This window comes from Coregonus clupeaformis, chromosome 11, assembly GCF_020615455.1.
Source record: "Coregonus clupeaformis isolate EN_2021a chromosome 11, ASM2061545v1, whole genome shotgun sequence".
Classification (NCBI taxonomy): Eukaryota; Metazoa; Chordata; class Actinopteri; order Salmoniformes; family Salmonidae; genus Coregonus; species Coregonus clupeaformis.
In genome coordinates, this window is record NC_059202.1 from 30745996 (window position 1) to 30771684 (window position 25689).

Genomic DNA, 25689 nt, shown 5'->3' on the forward strand with positions numbered 1-25689 from the left:
TTAATGAATTCAGCTATTTTTTCTTGAATCATACAAGATGGTCTATCTACTAGAAACTCATGGACAATATAAACAGATATAATAAATGAATAGTATATATGAATGCATGTTTTAAAAGTTATTCAAGTATAAATTACCAAAGTTACCATAGATTATCTGTTAATTACCAAAATTACTGAAGATTCCGGTAACTTTGGTAAATTGCCAGTAGTTTAGCAACCCTAGTGCCATTGGTTTATTATTTATTATAGCGATAATATAACTAAGGTTATTTGAATCATTGGAGTAAAGCTATCAGGGAATCTGATTGAATGCTGTCATTTATCATTCTGTCATATTTGCTGATGTTGATGTAGGCTAGGTGATAAGGTTCTTATGGGCTGAGTATACACAGGCAGCCCAATTCTGATATTTCTTTCTTTTGACCAATCACATCAGATGTTTTCACAGATGTTTTCCAGAGCTGATCTGATTGGTCAAAAGACCAATTAGTGAAAAAAAGATCTGAATTTGATTGCCTGTGTAAACTCCGCCATGGAGGCTGAGACTGCTACCATACTTTCCCTCCGCTCTGCTATAGATTGGGAATCCTAATCACTGTTGAGTCATCATTAATTGATGTGCTTTGGCTCTGGTGTATTCAGACCCCTTGACTTTTTCCACATTTTGTTACGTTACAGCCCGATTCTAAAATTGATTAAATTGTTTCCCCCCCCCCCTCATCAATCTACACACAATACCCCATAATGACAAAGCAAAAACAGGTTTTTAGAAATGTTTGCAAATTTATAAAATTCAATTTTAGAATAAGGCTGTAACGTAACAAAATGTGTCAGAACCTCAACACCTGGAGGGAACAACACACTGGGGTGGGAAAGATGGGAGGTACGAGGAAAGTTTCAGTTACCTTGCCTTCCTCCTCTTCTCCTCCTCCTCCTCTTTTTCCTCTGAGTACCATCAAAAGGTTGAAATGAGACAAACCACAATCATTAATGCTTCATTCATTTATTTACAGATTGGAAAACAACCCAAAAATAACATTTTTTATTGTTTGGTCCCTCAAGGCTCAAATAGGTCTGGGTCAACAAAGGCAAAGTTGTTTATAAAGCTCTACTTTTTTAACTATTTATTTGAGAAATTGAGCAGTTATAACTAACAAGCAGGAATACAGAAATATATATTTTTTTTCTTCCATGGAAATAAATCTCACAAAATCGTAGCATATCAGTTAGCATTGCATGACTCCTAAACGAAGGTAGATTTCATAGAATACAAAACCTCTAGAAGTACCAGTGCTGATTTAAATGTCTATGTTCTGCCTCAAACAAAGTGTCGACCGACAACCATGGAATCATTTGGTACAGTGGTTCTGAGAAAACATGGAGGAATGTATTAAAACTGTTAATTATCATGCACACCTATGCACAGTAATGCATCAATGCATTGGACAGGCTACTTGTTAGTATACAAAAAGTATTTGACCAGTGTCCCCAGTTACGTCTACACCTAATAAAAGATAGACTACTCTAGCTTCTGCAACATTGTGCTTGTATCTCACGACTAAGTTAATCTTTGTACAAATGTACTAATTTGTTCGCCCCTCTAGTCTTTTTCATTAAGTTGGTGTTATCAACCCCTTTCTTCCATCAATTCAACTAAATGCCAGAAATTATGCACTATTCCCCTCACTTGTGACAAGAATCAGAGAATGCTAAGTAACCAGTAACCTCAAAGGCATCTGATCTTGTTTGTTCCTAAGGTGACTGGCTGAAGGATCTGTCTTCTTCCTTCCTTGATGATGTTCCAACACCTCCATAAAAGGCACCTGGTAATGACACAAAATGGTGCTGAAACATGTGAAGCCCCTGGGTTTCCCATGGTGACATAATGTGCACTGATGTGTGGGCTATGTGAAGGAGACAAAAAGGAAGGATAGCACTAGCCTCTCCACACTAGAAGACCAATTCAAGCCCTCTCAATACCTTTCATCTTGACCATTGTTCGTCTAATGAGGGAAGGTGCCTTCTATCTGTGAGTCCACTCTGCTATAACGGGGAGCTATCTGATCTTCATGTTAGAGGAAACAAATCTGATTCCCCAGGGCTGTGAAGTAGCACGATCACACCCAAACATAGAGAAATGACAGCTAGATAAAAAGTAGCCACCCTTTGCCTTGATGACAGCTCTGCACACTCTTGGCATTCTCTCAACCAGCTTCATGAGGAATGCTTTTCCAACAGTCTTGAAGGAGTTCCCACATATGCTGAGCACTTGTTGGCTGCTTTTCCTTCACTCTGCGGTCCAACTCATCCCAAACCATCTCAATTGGGTTGAGGTCGGGTGATTGTGGAGGCCAGGTCATCTGATGCAGCACTCCATCACTTTCGGAGGGGTTGGGATAAAGCAGAAGTCCGATTTCGGTTGGACCTTGTGTACAATTGACGAATAAAGTGATCTTAATCTTAATTGTGTTACACCCTCAGCAAGAGGCCAAGCAGAGAGGTCTACTACTAAGGGAGGGGGACTCCCCTTAGTTTTTGATTTATATTCAACACCTCTTCCTGCAGCATTTTCCTCTGAACGTAAAGCAATAACTAGCCTCTGAGGAAACTGGGGATAAAGTTTACAGTAAGGTGCTGTTAAACTAAAGTTTATTTGGAATTACGGTAACATACTGTACCTTTTATTACAGTAATTTACAGGTAACTGCTGCCAGTAAGTTACTGTAAAAACAACAGCTGCTGCTGCTGACTATAGGATGTGGGAGAAGCAGCACACTCCCAGCCACTACACAGCTAAGTGCAAAATATTTTTCAAGGTAATTCTGGAACGGGCATGACATTCCTTGCCTTCTTTTGGCCCATAAAACATAATCTGATAATGTGGTTATACTTGAATGGCAGCATTGGGTTACAAAGTCAGAGGATAAAATGTGGAATTTGCTACAAATAACGTCTTTGTTCTGGTTTGGAAGTGCAGTCCTTATAGCCCAGGGGGATGCGCTGCTGCATTGTCAACTTTCACAGGAGAAGGAGGGGGAAACAACAGAATATAAGCAAACAAAAAAAGCCTGTTCGGTGAACCCATGCACGAGAAGGCATGCCTTTCTTATAAAGAAATTCAATAAACGCAAATGTCTGCGAGAGCAACATCGGCCCCATTCAAAGCCTTAATTTAAACCATTACAGCTATAGACCTGCACTAACCAACACTGTTGGGGGAGGCCAAGGGAGCCTGCATTTGATATGTGCTCCTAACAGAGTTGTCAGTAACACTATTGAGATTCCTCTGTTTGCAGACAAGGTTTTTCTGGCACAGAAATTAGGTAAAACCTGTCATTTAGCCTCCTGAGTGGCGCAGCGATCTAAGGCACTGCATCGCACTGTTGCGGCGTCACTACAGCCTGGGGTTCGATCCAGGGGTTTGACCGGGGGGCTTTACTTGGCTCATCGCGCTCTAGTGACTCCTTGTGGCGGCCCAGGTGCCTGCAGGCTGACTTCGGTTGTCAGTTGAATGGTGTTTCCTCCGACACATTGGTGGGGCTGGCTTCCGGGTTAAGCGAGCGGGTGTTAAGAAAAGCGGTTTGGCGGTTCATGTTTCGGAGGACGCATGACTCGACCTTCGCCTCTCCCGAGCCCGTTGGGGAGTTGCAGCGATGAGAAAAGATCGTAATTGGATTGCAATTGGATATCATGAAATTCTATTTTATAAACCTGTCATTTAACTCTCACCCTGGCCTCCTATAGGCCACTTATTATTGTCACAAGCAGAGTGAAATATAAAACGAGCATAGATGCATTTAAATCAAATCTGTCAACAATAAATACAATGGCATTGAACAATATGTCCTAACAACCATCACTTTTCTGGAAAGCAGTTTTCCCCTTTAAGAACATCTTTGAATAGAAACATGAGCCCAGACATTCAGCGACAAGGACACTTGATGAAGGATAATGCTCTGATCCAGAGTGGATATGACAAGGCTGTCCTAATATATTCAGTGTCCAAATTAGGAGAGCCTCGGCCCTCGTCATATCCATTTAATGACAGTGTATGAGAAACAATTAGTATTCTCCATCAAATTCATGGTCCACTGTTTTTCTGTTCCTAGTACCATAGATTCTGATTAAATTAAATCACGATTCAACAGCAATCTGTCCGAAAACATTAAATCATACATTATTACAATTTACGGAATTGCTTCAATTAACGACCAATACGGTACTGAAGTAGTGGATTACTATATTCAGATGTCCCGAGAAACATGTTCAAACTAATATGGGGACAATGTGAAATTTGGCTTTAAAAAAATCTCAGGGATACCTACTCATTTGTAAAACAATTATGATGACTTCTTCAGGAGTCAAAATGCCACATGGAAAGAATATGATATATGTCAATGGCCAAAGACAACAGATATCCAGATCCATAGGTAACAAATGAAGTGATGAAAAGTCATGTAAAACATAGATAAACCTATTTTGATATTCAGCCAGGACTGGCCTATAGCGCCTAGGTAAACTTTGTATCCAGATCTTGAGATGACTTCAAGTCTAAAAGCACCTGGTTTCACAGTGGATAGACTAGTGCAGAGGGCATACTGGCTCTTAAAAGGAAAATCCACTGTAAAAATATTTTGTATTTTTTTCACTAATCGACTGTTGATACTGTCCCAAGAAGCAAAGTGTCACCGGCCACATCATCATGATGACACTTTGCTTCTTGAAAGGCCAATATCTTGAAAACATGACTGCTGACATGCAAAACATTTTGGGACTGTATCAACAGTGGACTAATGAAAATAATACCAAAATATAGTTTTTGAGTGGAGTTTCCCTTTAACATCGTCACTTCTCTCAGAGGAGAAAGGAATCACACCAGTCAGAGACACTACGGTACTGTAGATACTATCTAGGGGTGGATTATTCAGCTAGTCTACATGATACTGTATAGTGTAGCCTGTTTTCATGTTACGGGTCTGGAACCTGCTAATTCAGACCGATACAGAGACATTGTAGTTACCCGGCGCAGACTGAAATCAAATCAAACACAAAGATCAAGGAGGAGTGGAGGAGGACTGGAGCCATGCTACACTGGGCTATGGTCGGGGGAGGCATGAGTATCCGTCACCACACACTCAGTCACCACCGCCGTGTCCTTTATCTGTCGCAGGCCCGTGTACAGCCGCTCATCCAGGGTGGCGCTCAGCTTGTCCGTCAGCTCGGCTGTGATGGTCTGTGGGCCGTAGCCCTTGTCAGGGGGCTGGGGGGGCTCATCAGGGGGCTCAGGGGGGTGCCCCGCCAGCCTAGGGTCCTCCTGGGGGTTGGGCTGCTCCCCTAGCAGCCCCTCTCTCTCAGGGACAGGGGGAGGGGAACAGGATGCCCTCCCGTTGTCGTCTCTGATGGTCACGGTACTGCTGAGACTCTCTCTCCTCCTGTCTCCTTCCTCCACCTCGGCATCTCCTGCCCCTCCCACCACCACCGCCTCGGCCTTGGGCGTCTGGGGGGTGCTGGGGACCCCCTCGCTGGCCTCCTCATCAGGCGCACTGACGATGCGTGGAAGCGTGCTGTGGTAGCCTGTGTCCAGCGGGTAGTTGACGCTATCGCCTCGTCGGAGGGGGTTCCGCTGCCTCTCGAACGAGTGATGCTGGTAGCGAACGCCTGGGTCGCTGTACTGCTTGTGGCGCTGCCACTGCTTGCGGAGGTGGATGCGCGAGCGATGTTTCTTCGGCGTCTCCTGCTGGTCAAACTGGGGGTCGTGGCGGAGGAACTCGTGGAAGAGCGCGTCCGTCTTCTCGTCGATGCTGTAGTCGCGGCGGTGAATTGATAAGGGGGGGTGGGGGTGCGGCTGCGCCTCTTGCGGGGTGAACATCTGACCATACGGAGACCAGCCCAGGGGTGACCTGTCCGTTTCTATGGTGACGCCGCCCGTCGCACCTGCCGGCGTCTCCTCATCTGGCTCTTCCTCGAAGATGCGGGCCTCGAAGCTCTCGCCCACCGTGCCAGTGCTCCCTGCACTGGTGAAGTAGTGTCTCTTCTCCAGGGCCAACCTGTCCATACTGCCACTACTGCCAAACAGTCTCAGCTCCTCTGGTGCCCGTGATGGAGCCTCTATAGACGTATAGCCACTGTCCATCTGCATTAATTTACGGTTCCCTGACTCCCCGTCACTGCCCCTCTCTGACTCCAAACTGTCCTGCTTCCCCCCTTTCTCCTTCTCTCCCATCCCTTCATCCACGGGCAGCTCCACGTCCCCCTCGGGCTCATCCCCGTCCCCGATGTCCTGGGAGGGGTAACTAGGCAGCCCCCCCCTCTTGGTCCGCCCCCCCAGGGAGCAGACACTGTCAGCGTCGCTGCGGTTGTTGCTGATCTGGTCTGAGGAGCCGTACTGCTCCAGGGAGGACCGGAGCGTCCAGATGTCTCTGTACAGGGCCTGGTGGTCTGATGTCGAGCTCTCCTGTCTACAGTCCCCCTGGCTCGCTGCCTCGTCCTGGGGCTCCGGGGACAGGCCGATCACCTCCGGCCTCTGGCCCCTGCTGCAGCTGGGCTCCACCACCACCTCCACCTCTAACCTGTGGTGACACACACACACAAGTACGAAGACAGGCGCACGCATACACACACACACACACACAGTACAAGAGTCAGTCACAGTGCACCCTCATGACGCCCATACACACATCTGATGTCTGAAGTCTGATGTTTCCAGCCGCTGTGATTACAAGTGGTCACCATGACTTGCTATGGTAGTAGCATGTTTTCCACAAACCACTGAACTGCAATGCACCAATGTCATGTAATAATAATAATATGCCATTTAGCAGACGCTTTTATCCAAAGCGACTTACAGTCATGCGTGCATAATTTTTTTTGGTGTATGGGTGGTCCCGGGGATCGAACCCACTACCTTGGCGTTACAAGCGCCGTGCTCTACCAGCTGAGCTACAGAGGACCACATGTGCTTTGCAAATGTGTTGAATTTCCCTACATTGTGATCTTACTGGTCACAGTTAGTTAAATATCCATTAGAAGCATGACATACTGTATGGCTTGCATTATGTTAGCATAATGAAGAAACATGAATACTATCTGCTTCCAGCACTGTAGAGGAAACAAATATGGATTGGCTTTGATTATTACTTAAATGCGGTTCATATACCTGGCACCCCAATGGTGGAACCAGCTTCCCCCTGAAGCTAGGACAGCAGAGCCCCTGCCCATCTTCCGAAAACATCTGAAACCCTACCTCTTCAAAGAGTATCTTCAATAAACCCACAGCACCCCCTCAGTACCCCTCCTCCCCATCCAGCAAAAAAACAAACAAAAAAACATGCCTTTCGTAAACAAACACTTGCATCAGCGATGGAATGGGCTTGTTAAGCAGCTGTGGGTAAAAGTTGCCTGTAGGCAGATCTAGGATCAGCTTACTCTCCCCAAATGCTGACCTTAACAGGAAATGCAAAACTGACCTTCGATCAGTGTCTAGAGGCAACTGTGACTAATTCATCCGTTTAGCAGAGAGGCGCTAGCTCCCGTAGTGATGACGGAGGCAAAGCAGTGAGGTGGAAGGATGGCGAGGGAATTAAAGATACCTGCCGAGGGAGTGTGGTGGCGTGGAGGGGGAGGTGTGGGGCAGGAGGCAGGTCGAGGCGGAGACGGAGGGGCGGTAGGTGGCGTCCTGGGTGCGGGCAATGTACTGGATGAGGTCAATGTGGTGGGCGTCGCTATCCTCCTGGTCCATGCTCTCACTGGCAGCGCGCTGCCGCTGGAACTGCCTCCTCTTAGGGGACCCTGACACACAGAGACAGGAGGACCTTAGACATTAGTCTGAGGGTACAGAGGGACATGGGATGGCAAAGGACATTAGCACAAACATTCACCACAGTGAATGTTCAGCATATTGGAGTGACATCTGAGGCGTTAGCATCAAAATAGATCTGAAGGTGACATGCGTCACAATGATGTCATGAAGAGATCCCAGCAGGCTTTGAGATATTTTGGGGGTGTTAGTCCTGTGTGCTCTGTTGTTCGCTGAGTATAGGGGAAGCGTGAGAGAGAGCGGTATGTGTGTGAGGGGATCTGTGGGGAGGCTTCAGTTAGACTCACAATGCCTTGGAAGAGAAGAGCCCTGCGTCATAAAGCCATCTGTTAGAGTGTGAGCACAGTGTGAGAGCCCTGTGTACAGTGAGGGAAAAAAGTATTTGATCCCCTGCTGATTTTGTACGTTTGCCCACTGACAAAGAAATGATCAGTCTATAATTTTAATGGTAGGTTTAATTGAACAGTGAGCGACAGAATAACAACAACAAAATCCAGAAAAACGCATGTCAAAAATGTTATGAATTGATTTGGATTTTAATGAGGGAAATAAGTATTTGACCCCCTCTCAATCAGAAAGATTTCTGGCTCCCAGGTGTCTTTTATACAAGTAACGAGCTGAGATTAGGAGCACACTGAGTGCTCCTAATCTCAGCTTGTTACCTGTATAAAAGACACCTGTCCACAGAAGCAATCAATCAATCAGATTCCAAACTCTCCACCATGGCCAAGACCAAAGAGCTCTCCAAGGATGTCAGGGACAAGATTGTAGACCTACACAAGGCTGGAATGGGCTACAAGACCATCGCCAAGCAGCTTGGTGAGAAGGTGCCAACAGTTGGTGCGATTATTCGCAAATGGAAGAAACACAAAATAACTGTCAATCTCCCTCGGCCTGGGGCTCCATGCAAGATCTCACCTCGTGGAGTTGCAATGATCATGAGAACGGTGAGGAATCAGCCCAGAACTACACGGGAGGATCTTGTCAATGATCTCAAGGCAGCTGGGACCATAGTCACCAAGAAAACAATTGGTAACACACTACGCCGTGAAGGACTGAAATCCTGCAGCGCCCGCAAGGTCCCCCTGCTCAAGAAAGCACATATACAGGGCCGTCTGAAGTTTGCCAATGAACATCTGAATAATTCAGAGGAGAACTGGATGAAAGTGTTGTGGTCAGATGAGACAAAAATCGAGCTCTTTGGCATCAACTCAACTTGCCGTGTTTGGAGGAGGAGGAATGCTGCCTATGACCCCAAGAACACCATCCCCACCGTCAAACATGGAGGTGGAAACATTATGCTTTGGGGGTGTTTTTCTGCTAAGGGGACAGGACAACTTCACCGCATCAAAGGGACGATGGACGGGGCCATGTACCGTCAAATCTTGGGTGAGAACCTCCTTCCCTCAGCCAGGGCATTGAAAATGGGTCGTGGATGGTTATTCCAGCATGACAATGACCCAAAACACACAGCCAAGGCAACAAAGGAGTGGCTCAAGAAGAGGCACATTAAGGTCCTGGAGTGGCCTAGCCAGTCTCCAGACCTTAATCCCATAGAAAATCTGTGAAGGGAGCTGAAGGTTCGAGTTGCCAAACGTCAGCCTCGAAACCTTAATGACTTGGAGAAGATCTGCAAAGAGGAGTGGAACAAAATCCCTCCTGAGATGTGTGCAAACCTGGTGGCCAACTACAAGAAACGTCTGACCTCTGTGATTGCCAACAAGGGCTTTGCCACCAAGTACTAAGTCATGTTTTGCAGAGGGGTCAAATACTTATTTCCCTCATTAAAATGCAAATCAATTCATAACATTTTTGACATGCGTTTTTCTGGATTTTTTTGTTGTTATTCTGTCTCTCACTGTTCAAATAAACCTACCATTAAAATTATAGACTGATCATGTCTTTGTCAGTGGGCAAACGTACAAAATCAGCAGGGGATCAAATACTTTTTTCCCTAACTGTATGTGTTTGTGTGTTAGTGTGCTGATATGATGTGTTTCTTTGGTATTAAGGAAGTCAGGATGCAAGAATACAAATAACTCTTAGATGGAGATTTGTTACAATGTATTTAATTATACGGACCCGGATTCAACATAACAAGCTGCAAGTGAGTTGCCTCTTGCTATCAGAATGAGAGACAAAGAAATCTCTCAGTTTATATACTATAAGATAAACAAGTTTTAACCAACATCTGGCAACTTTCACTGGAAGACCATCCCAACCGAGATGGTACCAGTCGGCACCCCAGACGGGACAGTCCCTCTATAACTAATTCTAAGATAGATAACAGTGGTTCCTTCAGACTTCCTGGCTCCCAGAGTGACATGATAAAATGGATTGAACACATTCCCAAATCATGTGTAAACACCCCCTGTATATAGCCTCCCTGCTGTTATTTTATTTTACTGTTGCTCTTTAATTATTTGCTATTTTCTATTTATCTATTTTTTACTTAACACTTTTTTTTTTTTTTTCTTAAAAAACTGCATTGTTGGTTAAGGGCTTGTAAGTAAGCATTTCACTGTTGTATTCGGCGCATGTGGCAAATAACATTTTATTTCATTTGATTAAAAGCCAAGTGTCCTGTACCTCTGGTGTCCAGACTGGAGGCCCGCTGGCTGCTGTCCAGCTTCCACTTCTTGATCTTGAAGTATGGGCTTGCTCCCTCCAGGCTGGCATGGCGCCTCAGTTTGGTGAAGAACTGCAGCACGGGGCCCTGCCCCACCCCCGTGCCAGGAGATGCACCCGTCACAGACATCACCGATGCCCCTTCACTCAAAGACGGACTTCCCCCATTCCTGGAGCCAGATACCATCACCTCAATCTGGGGGGAGGGAGGGGATATAAGGGAGTTGTCCATATTGTGTGGACAATAACCTTTTAGTGATTGCAATACGACAGATACTCCAAGGACAAATGGAAGTTCATAGAAATGTGTTTTTAATCTTCCTCCCAAGGTTATGAAAAACAACAAAAATTCTATAATTTTCCATGCAACTGTTAACTTTCTCCTATCTACCACGGAGAGGGAGAGCGGGGCCAGTGAGCAGACAGGAGCGATGAGCAGATGTGGGGAGCAGCGATGTCTGTAATCTCCCCTGACGAGGCTGTTCCAGAGGCTCTCCCTTATTTACCCATCATCCTCCACCACTGTTGTCACTCAGACAGAGTGACTAGGGACACTGGATGCACACTCCTTACTTCTCTCACGGTTCAGAGGTTTCATGATAACCTCTTGGCTTCAATGTTCCCTCAAGCTTAGTGTGTGCTACTGTGTGTGTTTAACCCATTTGTATATTTGCAATCATGTCAATTATTCTCTATTTAAATTATATCTGCACATTTCAAAGCTGATCTACCCCCCCCCCCCCCCAAAAAAAAAAAAAATCAGTTAATAAAATAAAAATGATATTGTCTATTCAGACCCATCATACGTGTGATTAGTGGCTAACACTATTCCGTGGTTAAATTAATTAAAACATAAGGGTTTAAATTCAACCCAAAAATACTGTCATTCGGCCCTGTCATATGTAGGTAGACACTTTGTATGTGATGATGAATGATAAACCGAGTCCCTTAACGTAGGGTTCAAAACTGCACATAACATCAAATGTGGTTGATTGGTGGGTTGATTGACAGATAGGGGTAAGTGACTCACGCTGCTGATGCTGGGCTCCTTGGTACCGGGGGCCGGGGGATTCTCACTGAAGCTGGTGTCCACCACTGAGTTAAGGGTGTCCCCAGGGAGGGCTGAGCTGGGGCTGACACTCAGACTGGTCAATGCTGTCTGGGGCAGGGGACACTGGGGCCTTCGGGCACACAGAGCCGGCTACACACACACACACACGCAAACACATGCGCAAACACAGAATATACACCATCAGGGCACAGCCAGGAGGATACACATACCACAGACTGAATTCTACATCAGGACTGGGAGAGGTCGTTAGCCTAGTAGTTAGTGACAAATCAAGTCCAAGCAAGTTCAGCGCCAATGATTGAGAAACCTCAGATAAATGCAAAATCAATGTATTTGGCCCATTGGAATGAGCAGGCAGAATTATCCATGGGCTGCATTTGATAGGCTTGATACATGTTGTGGGCCCCACATTGATGGATGGCCTAATTGGCCCAGTCATGACTAATGATGTATCACTGCTAATAGCAGCACAGTAGACTGGCTTTCACCTGGAAGATGGAGAGGCTGGACTTGGCGGCGGGGCGGGTCGTCATGGCGATGCTGTTCTCCGATGACTCACACTCGTGGATGGTGACGATCTTGAGGGCCAGTGGCGGGATGTGGAGGTGTGTGAGCCGCGCATTCTTCAGGTGGTGGAAGTCACCCTCCGTCAAAGTGAACCTGAGGTGGAAAGGAGTTGAGAAACATGAGAAACAGCTCAGACAGTTGGAGGCTGACACAATAGAAGTGCCGCTGTCACTTTCAAGGAATGTTCTTCTATCTAGTCCTTGGGACCCGCAGGTAGTGAAGGCTTTTCTTCTCAACTATCACTACACCTGATTCCACTAATCATCAAGTGTTTCATTTGTTGGATCAAGCTTTTTAGGACCGGGCTGGAACACACTGAGGAATTCTCACTTCTCATTTGCATATCAGAATGATGTGGGGCTCATGCAAAGAATTAGATTTGTGACCTGTTGCCACAAGAAAAGGGCAACCAGTGAAGAACAAACACCATTGTAAATACAACCCATATTTATGTTTATTTATTTTCCCTTTTGTACTTTAACTATTTGCACATAATATGACATTTGAAATATATTTAGTGTAATGTTTACTGTTATTTTATTTTATTGTTTTTCACTTTTGTTTATTATCTATTTCACTTGCTTTGGCAATGTAAACATATGTTTCCCATGCCAATAAACCCCTTAAATTGAATTGAATTGAGAGAGAGAGAGTGAGAGAGAGAGCGAGCGAGAGGGAGAGAGCGCACGATGGGAGAAGGACTGACTCCTCTCAATGAAGCCATGGAAGTTCAAGGCCGACCTCGGTACTGCAGGCACTGATAGCAGAAAACAGGATCCCCCATTATAGTGAATGGAAAAATGGCAATCTTCTTTTTCTAAGATAATCATGGTACCAATAACTGCTTCTACTATACCAGTTATACACTACATATACAAAAGTATGTGGACACCCCTTCAAATTAGTGGATTCGGCTATTTCAGCCACACCCATTGCTGACAGTTGTATAAAATCGAGCACACTGCCATACAATCTCCATAGACAAACATTGTCAGTAGAATGGCCTTACTGAAGAGCTCAGTGACTTTCAACGTGTCACCGTCATAGGATGCCACCTTTCCAACAAGTCAGTTCCTCATATTTCTGCCCTGCTAAAGCTGCCCCGGTCAACTGTAAGTGCTGTTATTGTGAAATGGAAACGTCTAGGAGCAACAACGGCTCAGCCGTGAAGTGGTAGGCCACACAAGCTCACAGAACGGGACCGCCGAGTGCTGAAGCACGTAGCGCGTAAAAATCATCTATCCTCGGTTGCAGCATTCACTACCGATTTCCTAACTGCCTCTGGAAGCAACGTCAGCACAATAACTGTTAGTTGCGAGCTGAAATGAAATGGGTTTCCATTGCTGAGCAGCCGCACACAAGCCTAAGATCACCATGCGCAATGCGAAGTGTCAGCTGGAGTGGTCTAAAGCTTGCCGCCATCGGACTCTGGAGCAGGGGAAATGCGTTCTCTGGAGTGATGAATCACACTTCACCATCTGGCAGTCCGACGGACGAATCTGGGTTTGGTGGATGCCAGGAGAACGCTACCTGCCCGAATGCATAGTGCCAACTGTAAAGTTTGCAGGAGGAGGAATAATGGTATTTTGCTGTTTTTCATGGTTCGGGCTAGGCCCCTTAGTTCCAGTGAAGGGAAACCTTAACACTACAGCATACAATGACATTCTAGATGATACTGTGCTTCCAACTTTGTGCCAACAGTTTGTGGAAGACACTTTCCTGTTTAAGCATGACAATGCCCCCGTGCACAAAGTGAGATCCATACAGAAATGGTTTGTCGAGATCGGTGTGGAAGAACTTGACTGGCCTGCACAGAGCCCTGACCTCAACCCCATCGAACACCTTTGAGATGAATTGGAACGCCGACTGCAAGCCAGGCTTAATTGTTCAACATCAGTGCCCAACCTCACTAATGCTCTTGTGGCTGAATGGAAGCAAGTCCCTGCAGCAATGTTCCAACATCTAGTGGAAAGCCTTCCCAGAAGAGTGGAGGCTGTAATAGCAGCAAAGGGGGGACCATATTAATGCCTATGATTTTGGAATGAGATGTTCGACGAGCAGGTGTCCACATACTTTTGGTCATGTAGTGTATGTCCTTGAACTGATTAATTTAAAATCGCACACAGAAGAAGTAATAAGGATCATTTAGTTGCTAATTGCAGCCTGCACTACCGGTCGGCCTTCAACCTGATTTACTCAATGAGAGGGGGCAGCACTGAGCTAGCCTGCAACGTCACTTCCTGGTGTAGCTCAAACTGCACGTTATCAAAGATTGTCTATTATATTGACAAGATAGCCAAGTGACCGCTCTAACAATGGAAATACATGTCCCCAAAGATGGCAGGCACGCGGGAGGAGGCAAAATCAGGTGGGACCATTCTAACCAATGAGAGGGCAGATACGCATATGAACAGCAGGCCATAGAGCTAGAAATAGGACTCATATTTGTATCTGTGCCATTATAGCATCTGTGACAGCGCCATTGAGGCTTTCTTATTTTTCATTGGCTGATTGCTCCCAACTCATAGGAATCCCCACCCAGTTGCCTACTTTAAAATGGTGGAAGCCCTCAATGGCAATGTCCATGCTAAAACTGGTTATATCCATGATGAGTCCTCTATCCATCTCTATGACAACAGGCTCAACTCCAAATAAAGTAGTTTTTTTCCCAAAGTTGCCGAAATGCCATGTGCCTCCACTTATATCAGTGCATTCGTAACAACCTAACCATTACAAAACTTCTATATGCCTCACGTAGCAAATTAGCAATTACATTTTTTGTTGACCAAATTCGAAACTCGTTCATTGACCTCCATAAAAAAAATCCTAACTTCGTGGGCTTATTTTCCTGGACAGATTTTGGACTTAGTAAAACCTCTCGCTTCGCCTCTTCCTCTCTGATGTTATGTCTCCATGAGACGCCATCTTAACCGACTTAATTTGGCTTTAATGCGCTATTGAGGCTTCACATAGGAATGAATGGTGTCATGTGATCGATGGCTTTGTCCATTCATATATTCAGTAATTGGAGGACACAGAGCTTTGTTACCATACCATACATTATGAAGTCATTTGTGGTTAACCCTTTACAAACAGAGAACCACATCCTATTGGTAAAGTAGGCTACACTGCACAATTATGTTCTGCGAGTATGTCTGCATTTTGGAAATCCTTTATGAATAATGTGTGTATAATGCATTTTCAGAGCATCAGTCCCTATTATTACCCTATAATAAAGCATCCATAACAGCTCTTCAAACTGCCTTTATAATGTATTACACAGATGGCTCTTAGAAATGTCTCCATAATGTATTCTAATGTAACAAAGTAAGAGCATCTTTTCACCGGTTTTAAACACACAAACAGCTTGTTGCTAAGGCAGTCATTGTATTGTATTGTAGAATATGAGCATATTCAGAGTGGTCTACTGCGGGGGAGTGAGTGGGCGTCTGGCGGAGGAATCAGTCTGACCTGCGGCCTTTTTCCTGGGCCTTCTTTCCGTGGTCGAAGAGTGCCGACTCGTTGAAAGAGACGCGGCGGCCGCCCTGGGTGCCCGTGGACAGGAAGCGCTCTGTCTCCATGTCCATGTGGGAGCTGGCGGCCGATAGGCAGTCTGACTCGTCTACACGGATGGTGATCTCTCCTGGGGGGGAGAGAGAGGTCAGGGTCTGATGGAAGGTTGGTCCCAGGGAGAATCAAACCTATGATCCAGGCAAGCGCCATGCTGTGTGTGTGTGTGTGTGTATGACATTCACTTTTCAAATGGAACTTTGTTTGTTCTAATATATTCAGGACAAAGCAGATCTGATATTGTGTACTAAATGTCCCTAGCCTTAGGTAATTACCTTGTCTCGCTTAATGAATGCAAATGTATTCCTGAATTATCATACCCAGGAGAGAGCTGAGATCCTCAGATAAACCACATCGAAATGTCTGTATATACATGGCATGACTATGTACTGTAGCAGAGGAGCATGGCTTCACTTTCACAGAACCGTTTGTTCCTGGGTTAGTACAGTACATGGCAATATGGCCAATGGCCATGAGTGTTTACTTGAGACGCAAAGAAACCCTGATGGAGGCAGCTTCCTGCCAAAACATTAGTGACTTTAAATCAGTCATTTGCATTGGAGCAAGAGTGTTTTATTCGGCTGCTATACATTCTTTTTTCCAAGTGCTGACGAATGAGAAACAGGGGGTTTTGATTTACCATGGACTGGTTGAGACTCCTCCATGTAGCTGGTGTTGGTTTTCTCAGGGTCATCGCTGGCCCTGCAGCACAGAGGAGCACCGATCAATGCACAGACATCTTTACCCCTGAAGTCTACAGCTACGTCTCAAATCACATCCTATTCTGTATGTAGTGCGCAACTTCTGACCAGAGTTGCATCAAAAGTTGTGCCCTACATCGAGAATAGGGTGTCTTTTGAAATATAGCCATATGCTTAGCCCTAGACAGTAGGCGAGCTAACAGGAGCACATAGAGAGGACAAGCATACTCTCACAGCAAGGTCAATCTGACTAGTAGCAGCATAATCAATGTACATGTAAATCATGTCAGGTGACATGGAAACCTTCAGGGAAAATGGGCCTCTTGACCTCTTCAACAGAGAATGAGATGTCAGTTCTATACTATGGGTTTTCTTTCTAATACTAATACAGAGTATTATTTATACTAATAAATATTACAAGATTAGATCTCTACTAATACCTACTATGATACAAATGAAATATCTGCAGTTCTCTTCGTAATAATTTCTCTAAGGGGAGGAATTCTCCCTAATTTATTATCTGTAATTGCCCTAAATGCACTGATGCACTGTGTTTTTGACTCCCACCACAGCCTTATTCTGGAGCAGTAGAGCAGCTGAGATCTCTTCCCTGTCAGAGTGTCTGTGGTTCCTTTATGCTATATTTAAGCAATAAGGCACGAGGGGGTGTGGTATATGGCCAATATACCACAGCTAAGGGCTGTTCTTAGGCACGATGCAACAAGGATGACTTATTGCTATTATAAACTGGTTACCAATGTAATTAAAGTAGTAAAAATACATGTTTTGTCATACCCGTGGTATACGGTCTGATATACCAAGGCTGTCAGCCATTCACCATTCATGGTTCGAACCACCCAGTTCATAATATCTGTATGAGAATGACTTGAGGGATTTCTCTGGCCGCCCGGCTCTGTGCTTTCATTTCCTCTGTGCTCTCTGCCTGGCCTGTGTGTGTGTGTGTGTGTGTGTGTGTGTGTGTGTGTGTGTGTGTGTGTGTGTGTGTGTGTGTGTGTGTGTGTGTGTGTGTGTGTGTGTGTGTGTGTGTGTGTGTGTGTGTGTGTGTGTGTGTGTGTGTGTGTGTGTGTGTGTGTGTGTGTGTGTGTGTGTGTGTGTGTGTGTGTGTGTGTGTGTGTGTGTGTGTGTGTGTGTGTGTGCGTGTGTGTGTGTGTGCGTGTGTGTGTGCGTGTGTGTGTGTGCTGTAGCTAGAGTTTATGACAGTGTGAGACGCAAGATTAATCAGCGTTGATGGCTGCTATGAAATCTCATTACACTCATCATTTGTACCAGTCTGCACTACTCTACCCCGGCAGCCTGCAGCCTGCCACTGTCTGACTACCCCGGCAGCCTGCAGCCTGCCACTGTCTGACTACCCCGGCAGCCTGCAGCCTGCCACTATCTGACTCTGCTGCTGTGTACTGAAAAGAGAGGAGCATGGAAATTGAATAAACATATCATATACAAACAAAATAGAATTCTGTATCTCTCAGACATAACATCTACAGAAAATGAGCTACTTCTGAATGAAGACGATTAATAATCACTTACAAATGAATATACACATAAAATGCTGTAGTGATGTTTCCATGTTAGATCAACAGTGGTCTCTAGACAGACAACATAACTCAATAATAGCTGAATGCACTGTACAGTCATTTTTTTTTTTTTTTTTTACCATACTTACATCATGCATTGTTACATCTCTGCATGCACTCTTTATGTCAGAGGGATGGACACACATGTGCATGTAGTGTATTGTATTGTGTCCCAGTTCTAATAATGACAGGGTGTGATGGTTTGGTAAACACAGGATTTGAATGGTCTCCATCTCACTCATAGTCATGCATAGTTACATCACTAAACCATGCAGACCAGTGCAGTGGTTCCCAACCTTTTTTGATTACAGTACCACCAACTTAATTTTGCTCTGCCCGGATTACCCCCTCATGTGCATTTTACCACTAAGCCTATGTTCTCATGAGTCTTCTCAAGTACCCTGTGTGGATAGGCCAAGTACCCCCATGGGCCTAGTACCCCTGGTTGGGAACCACTGGACTAGTGGTCTGACCTGGCATGGCGGCAGTCTCCATCACAGCAGCGTCTGCAGATGATCAGCAGGACAGACAGCAGGACCAGGAAAATGGACAGGAGCACCAGCAGCAGGACGTAACCATCCTGTTGTTTACCAGGCTCAAATGAGACCCCCTGGAAAAACATGGGAGAGAGGATGAGGGAAAGCGGGAACTGTAGAGACTACAGTGAATGCTGCAGGGATGTGAAGGACTGATGGAAGAATAGAATAGAATAGAACTAATCAAGGTGGTTAAACCAGGGATAAAAAGAAAAGAACCCTTGGAACTTTAAAACATGCACCCCTTAAGACAATTACATTTCATCTCCATCTATTATTGAATCTATTGTTTTAGATTGAGGTTTGGTAGATCATACCCTGCCTGTGTGTCATGCTACTGTGGTTAGCAGTGAGTGGGCGGAAGGAGAGCGGGGAGGGTGGAGGGTGAGGGGGCACAGGTGTGCTCATTGTTCTGGGGTTGAGGTGATAAGTGCGCGGCTATAAGATCCTGAGAGGTATGGGGGTTTACTGAGAGGGAGATGGGGCGGAGAACTGAGCCACTGAGACTGTGTGTGTGTGGAGGGAAGAGAAGTGAAAAAACACAGAGCCATGCATCTTCCAGCATGAACATCAAAGCCCAGAGAGAAGCCACTTGTAGAAGGGCTTGTTGGCTAACTGTTCCCCTGGTCCCTTTGTGAGCAGGCTATTCAGGTGAGACAAGACAGCAGGAGCGCTAAATGGAAAAAAATGGCAACACTGTACTACGCTACACTTCCCTCTGCAACAGTTTTTCTTTTAATTGCTTTTACTTGTTAGAGAGCAATTATTACACTCCATACATACTTCTACCTATTGCGTAAGCCAGGGATGGTTAGACTGATCACAAAAAAAGCCACATCTCAGTCAGGTAGCGTTCAGATGTGAAAAACACACAATGCTACGAGAAAGGCCTCCCCAAACAGCCCACCTTACCAATTACAGCATGCAGCTTAAAGCCATTGATTTACCCCCACTGGTTTGTGCATCATGAATCTATAAACGCCACAGAGGTATTAATCCATTGGGGCCTGTGCTATTAACCTGTCTGCACCTAAGACAGGAAAAGGTGCTCTTAGGGGCGTGCTGGAGCTGACTAAATGCAAAAGGGAGGAGATTTTAGGGTGTCTAGCTGTCTGACTAAGACACAGTTAAAATTTTATCAAAAAGGTCAGAGTCTGAATGAGGTTGGACTCGATAGAATTATGTGTAGTCTGCCTAAAAGCTTTTGGAAAAGCCAAGGCAGAATGCCTTTTCTACTGGCCAGATAGTAAACCTTTACCTTGCCAACATCACATCAAGTCACTCTGGCTCTAGGGAAGCTGTGTGTGGCTAATTGAAAACATTTTTACATTTTAGTAGACGCTCTTATCCAGAGCGACTTACAGTTAGTGAGTGCATAAATTTTTATTTTTTATACTGGAATCGAACCCACAACCCTGGCGTTGCAAATGCCATGCTCTACCAACTGAGCTACATCCCTGCCAGCCATTCCCTCCCCTACCCTGGACCAATTGTGCGCCGCCCCATGGGTCTCCCAGTCGCAGCCGGCTACGACAGAGCCTGGATTCGAACCAGGATCTCTAGTGGCACAGCTAGCACTGCGATGCAATGCAATGCCTTAAACCACTGCGCCACTCGGGAGGACAACAGTTTAGAATAGCTGAACATTGGCAACTGCCCTGTTGATACACTACTATCGAAACAAATGCTTCGAAACTAGCTAGATCAATCCAAAACAAACTTCTGAAGCTTCTTTCATCCATTGCATTGTTAGATGCCAACCGCTCAAGAGAAGCAGCAGTACACAGCTGTTATACAGTGGTATGCTGCTCATGTAAGTCTGTTTAATACCACAGACACATAGGAACATAGTACCATACACTCAGTAATATGCATGTTACCCCAGTGTTAATGACCGCTGACACTGACGTCAGATTGTAATTTCTCTAAAAGGGGAAATTAAACTTGAGATTAGATCAGGGATATAATTATTTCAGGCCCAGACCAGGATGTTCTCTCTATTAGCCAGTCAGGCAGTATAGAAGGAGAACATAGTCAGCTCGAGCAGTTAGCAGAGCGTGCACACACAAACACACAGGCACGCACACACAGCCTCCCACAACCCCCCCAGGGGGTCTTGGCAGTGACTTACGGTGGAGTTCTCGGTGAGGTTGATCCAGACGGTAGACTCATTGCTCATGGTCCAGGCGAGCGTGAGCGTCCCCCTGAGACAACAGACAACAGGAAGTTAGGAAGCTCCTGGAACACACCACAAAACACTCCACAGAGATTTGGACACCAATTCTGTTTTCCCACTGACATCCATGCAGTCAGAACACAGGCAGCCGGGTAGAAATGTTTTTGTTTGATATATCAGATATCTACTGTAAATATTTCTGCAGATACTTGTTCCTCTTTAAAATAATTGATGAATATGCAGAAAAACTAAACAGAATAATACAGGCTAGTAACATAGTCATAGGCCAACTTTATCAACCTGTTATAAAAGTGCCTTTTAATCTGAACAAATACAGTTCAGAACATATAGCAATATATATGTACATATACTCTAACCTCAAATATTTTTCCATACATGAATGACTATAAATGTCAACATCTCCAGACATGAGAGACTATGAAAGATTGTGGCAAAAAGCAGAACCATAACTAGCTTGTGTCTGCTGAGTCGCCAGCCAGGCAGCCTAGCATCCATGCTGTAAACCATCCATCATCCATCCTCCCACAGCCCCCAGACTCCTCTCCCTCTCTCTTTCTTTCTCTCTCTCTCTCGTTCACATCAAATAGAGGCTCTGCCAGTGCCATCACATTACTGTGAGATAGCTGTGGTGCTCCAACAGCTGAGGCCTAATGCGTTCCCTCACACAGAATAGATCATAGCCATTAATGCTGCTGCAGCCTTCGGACCACACCGCATACAGTATCAATCAATGAAATGTATTTATAAAGCCCTTTTTACATCAGCAGATGTCACAAAGTGCTATACAGAAACCCTGCCTAAAACCCCAAACAGCAAGCAATGCAGATGTAGAAGCACACATACAAACACGCACACACACACACACACACACGGATGAACACACACACACACTGTTACACATGTGCGCACACACACACGCGTTTGACATGTGCTGCCCCTGCTAGAGGGGAGCTGCCTGTCGGAGTGTCTTACCCTGATGGACGGCTGTGTGCAGCAGCTCTGGATGTTGGTCTCTTCCTGCTCAGCTCTTCCTCAGCTTCCTTGCTGCATTCTCAGCCTGCCTCTGCCCACCCACCTGGCTGGCCAGCCTCCTCAGGGCTGTTGTGTCCTCTCAGCATAGGGTTGCCTCTGACCAGAAGCTCAGCTGCTTAGGACGCAAACAACAACCAGGTACCGGCAATCAGATATACTGTCGCTAGCAAAACAATACATGATGCAGTTTCATTTTATTTATTTATTTAAAGCCATGGAAACATACATGGACATTTCCCAATGTGTTGCACACAATTGAGGAAAACCTTAACATCACTCAAGCTGGCTTTTATAGGTAATCCCAAGGAATGTATACTGAACAAAAATATAAAGGCAACATGTAATGTTTTGGTCCCATGTTTCATGAGCTGAAATAAAAGATCCCAGAAATGTTCCATACGCACAAAAAGCTTATTTCTCTCCAGTTTTGTGCACACATTTGTTTATGGCCCTGTTAGTGAGCATTTCTCCTTTGCCAAGATAATCCATCCACCTGACAGGTGTGGCATATCAAGAAGCTGATCATTACACAGGTGCAACTTGTGCTAGGTACAATAAAAGGCCACTCTAAAATGTGCAGTTGTCACACAACACAATGCCACAGATGTCTCATGTTTTGAAGGAGCGTGCAATTGGCTTCCTGACTGCAGGAATGTCCACCAGAGCTGTTGCCAGATAATTTAATGTTAATTTCTCTACCATAAGCCGCCTCCAACGTTGTTTTAGAGAATTTGGCAGTATGTCCAACCGGCCTCACAACCGCAGACCATGTGTAACCACGACAGTCCAGGACCTTCACATCCGGCTTCTTCACCTGCGGGATCGTCTGAGACCAGCCACCCGGACAGCTGATGAAACTGAGGAGTATTTCTGTCTGTAATAAATCCCTTTTTAGGGGGGAAAAACTCACTCTGATTGGCTGGGCCTGGCTCCCCAGTGGGTGGGCCTGGTTCCCAAGTGGGTGGGCCTACCCATGGCTGCGCCCCTGCCCAGTCATGTGATTCATAGATTAGGGCCTAATGAATTTATTTCAATTGACTGATTTCCTTATATTTGTATTTATTAGGGATCCCCATTAGCTGCAGCCAAGGCAGCAGCTACTCTTCCTGGGGTCCAAACATATTAAAGCACTTACATTACATATACAACAAAAGATAAAACAGTACATCATATAACATTATTACACCACTACATATCTACAATACAAAATGTTTAAAACCACCATACAACAATATCACAATGTGTGCATATGCATGTACCTGTACCTTTGTGTGTGTCTCTTCACAGTCCCCTTTGTTCCATAAGGTGTATTTTTACCTGATGTGGAATAGAGTTCCATGTAGTCATGGCTCTATGAAGTACTGTGTGCCTCCCATAGTATGTTATGGACTTGTGTACTGTGAAGAGACCTCTGGTGGCATGTCTTGTGGGGTATGCATGGGTGTCCAAGCTGTGTGCTAGTATTTTAAAACAGACAGCTCGGTACATTCAGCTTGTCAACACCTCTTACAAAAACAAGTAGTGATGAAGTCAATCTCTCTTCCACTTTGAGCCATGAGAGATTGATTTGCATGTCATTAATGTTAGCTCTCCGTGTACTTTTAAGGGCCAGCCGTGCTGCCCTGTTCTGAGCCAACTGCAATTTTCCCAAGTCCCTCTTTGTGGCACCTGACCACACTACTGAACAATAGTCTAGGTGCGACAAAACTAGGGCCTGTAGGACCTGCCTTGTTGATAGTGTTGTTAAGAAGGAAGAGCAGCGCTTTATTATGGACATACTTCTCCCCATCTTAGCTACTGTTGTATCAATATGTTTTGACCATGACAGTTTACAATCCAGGGTCACTCCAAGGAGTTTAGTCACGTCAACTTGCTCAATTTCCACATTATTAATTACGAGATGTAGTTGAGGTTTAGGGCTTAGTGAATGATTTGTCCCAAATACAATGCTTTTAGTTTTGGAAATATTTAGGACTAATTTATTCCTTGCCACCCATTCTGAAACTAACTGCAGCTCTTTGTTAAGTGTTGCAGTCATTTCAGTCGCTGTAGTAGCTGGCGTGTATAGTGTTGAGTCATCCGCATACATAGACACACTGGCTTTACTCAAAGCCAGTGGCATGTCGTTAGTAAAGATGGAAAAAAGTAAGGGGCCTAAACAGCTACCCTGGGGAATTCCTGATTCTACCTGGATTATGTTTGAGAGGCTTTCATTAAAGAACACCCTCTGTGTTCTGTTAGACAAGTAACTCTTTATCCACATTATAGCAGGGGGTGTAAAGCCATAACACATACGTGTTTCCAGCAGCAGACTATGATCGAGAATGTCAAAAGCCGCACTGAAGTCTAACAAGACAGACCCCACAATCATTTTATCATCAATTTGTCTCAGCCAATCATCAGTAATTTGTGTAAGTGCTGTGCTTGTTGAGTGTCCTTCCCTGTAAGCGTGCTGAAAGTCTGTTGTCGATTTGTTTACTGTAAAATAGCATTGTATCTGGTCAAACACAATTTTTTCCAGAAGTTTACTAAGGGTTGGTAACAGGCTGATTGGTCTGCTATTTGAGCCAGTAAAGGGGGCTTTACTCTTCTTGGGTAGCAGAATGACTTTAGCTTCCCTCCAGGCCTGAGGGCAGCACACACTTTCTAGTAGGCTTCAATTGAAGATGTGGCAAATAGGAGTGGCAATATCATCTGCTATTATCCTCAGTAATTTTCCATCCAGATTGTCAGACCCCGGTGGCTTGTCGATGTAGATAGACAACAATAATTGTTTCACCTCTTCCAAACTGACTTTATGGAATTCAAAAGTACAATTCTTGTCTTTCATAATTTCGTCAGATATACTTGGATGTGTAGTGTCAGTGTTTGTTGCTGAACTGTACCTCAGTAAAATCGTAGAAATTGTTGCATGTTGCGTTTATATTTGTGTTCGTATATGTTGCCTGTATGTTAAGTAGCCTACTGTAAAACCATGCATGTAAATAAGACACTCATTATTTATAGTTCACCACCTGTCTTAATGCTGTTACATGCATAATCATCCATGATGATGAATCATGTCAATGATTCACAGTGTGACTGCTCAGTTGATTGCTTTGGTGGTAGTAAACTGAAAATGACTATTGCTAATTCTCCACTAGTCTTTTACATCTCATATCAGCCTTCTCTTCTCTCTCCCTGGATCCGCTGCATTCCTCATAAACTGCTATGGCAATAGACCTTTCAAAATACTTTGAATCACAAATGTTACCTTGTGTTGTTTGCCTTTGTTGTTATAAAGAGCACATAACATCTGAATGGATCGTCTCTTTCTGATATTTCGATATTTCCTTTGTACAGTCCATGATGTTGGGATGAATTGGCCTTGATCAACAGAAAAGTATAGCGATCGCTAATAGCGTATATTATACTGTATATTCCTATAGCAAGAACGCGTCTCGGTGCATGCCTGATCATCTACAGACTATTCTATCTCGCTAGTGTGTTTACCAGCGCATGCTCCAAATCCAACTATTTGAACTAAATGCATTTCCTTCTATTTGATTCTATTTACTCAAATAATTATAGAAAAACGGTCCTTGCGCTGCCAGCTGTTTCTATTCTTTCTATAACGACTGTCCGCAATATCATCGACTTAAACTGGTATTCAATCATAACAGGAGATTGAATTTTTTAATATTCATGCCGACAGTAATCGATTAAATAGAATACTAAAATCTCCTGATTTTAATGTGGAACCGATAGGCTAAGGTTTGATGTCCACACACACATGAATGTGCAAATAAAAAAAATGCAACTCACCTAATTACAATTCAGGTGGTCCATGTGGGTGTACTTAGGCAGAAGCCAATAGCGCCAAACCTTCGCCGAACACTTTAAATCTGATTTAAAAGCAAAAACTATTTATGAATGAAACCCTATGGCTTAAGACACACCCACCACCCCAGCCAGGGACGCACCACGTGACGTA

General features: G+C 44.7%; 1 protein-coding gene across 3 annotated transcripts; it reads right to left on the bottom strand.

Annotated features, from left to right (window-relative positions):
- Positions 1-4752: 4752 nt before the first annotated feature.
- On the bottom strand, positions 4753-25599 carry LOC121576760 (voltage-dependent calcium channel beta subunit-associated regulatory protein). Of its 3 annotated transcripts, none has more exons than XM_041890191.2 (11): positions 25521-25599; positions 21657-21828; positions 20619-20691; positions 18425-18561; positions 16296-16357; positions 15557-15728; positions 12007-12178; positions 11477-11647; positions 10408-10642; positions 7592-7790; positions 4753-6571 (listed from the first exon to the last, which is right to left on the bottom strand). In XM_041890191.2, exons 3-11 carry the CDS (start codon positions 20664-20666, stop codon positions 5089-5091), a joined length of 2679 nt encoding a protein of 892 aa, XP_041746125.2. In that variant the 5' UTR covers positions 20667-20691; positions 21657-21828; positions 25521-25599; the 3' UTR covers positions 4753-5088. The 3 variants fall into 3 exon arrangements, with proteins under 3 accessions (XP_041746125.2, XP_041746126.2, XP_041746127.2); XM_041890192.2 differs by having other exon boundaries at positions 21657-21831; positions 25521-25586; XM_041890193.2 differs by lacking the exon at positions 25521-25599 and adding an exon at positions 24970-25444.
- Positions 25600-25689: the final 90 nt, after the last annotated feature.

What these genes read in the sequence shown, in the direction of transcription:
- LOC121576760 (XM_041890191.2), bottom strand. Translation starts at nt 20,666, where the DNA reads ATGAGCAATGAGTCTACCGTCTGGATCAACCTCACCGAGAACTCCACC. An exon ending in ACCTCACCGAGAACTCCACC is followed by an intron (nt 18,562 to 20,618) that starts GTAAGTCACTGC and finishes ATGTTTTTCCAG; the next exon opens with GGGGTCTCATTTGAGCCTGG. An exon ending in GGAGACTGCCGCCATGCCAG is followed by an intron (nt 16,358 to 18,424) that starts GTCAGACCACTA and finishes TCTGTGCTGCAG; the next exon opens with GGCCAGCGATGACCCTGAGA.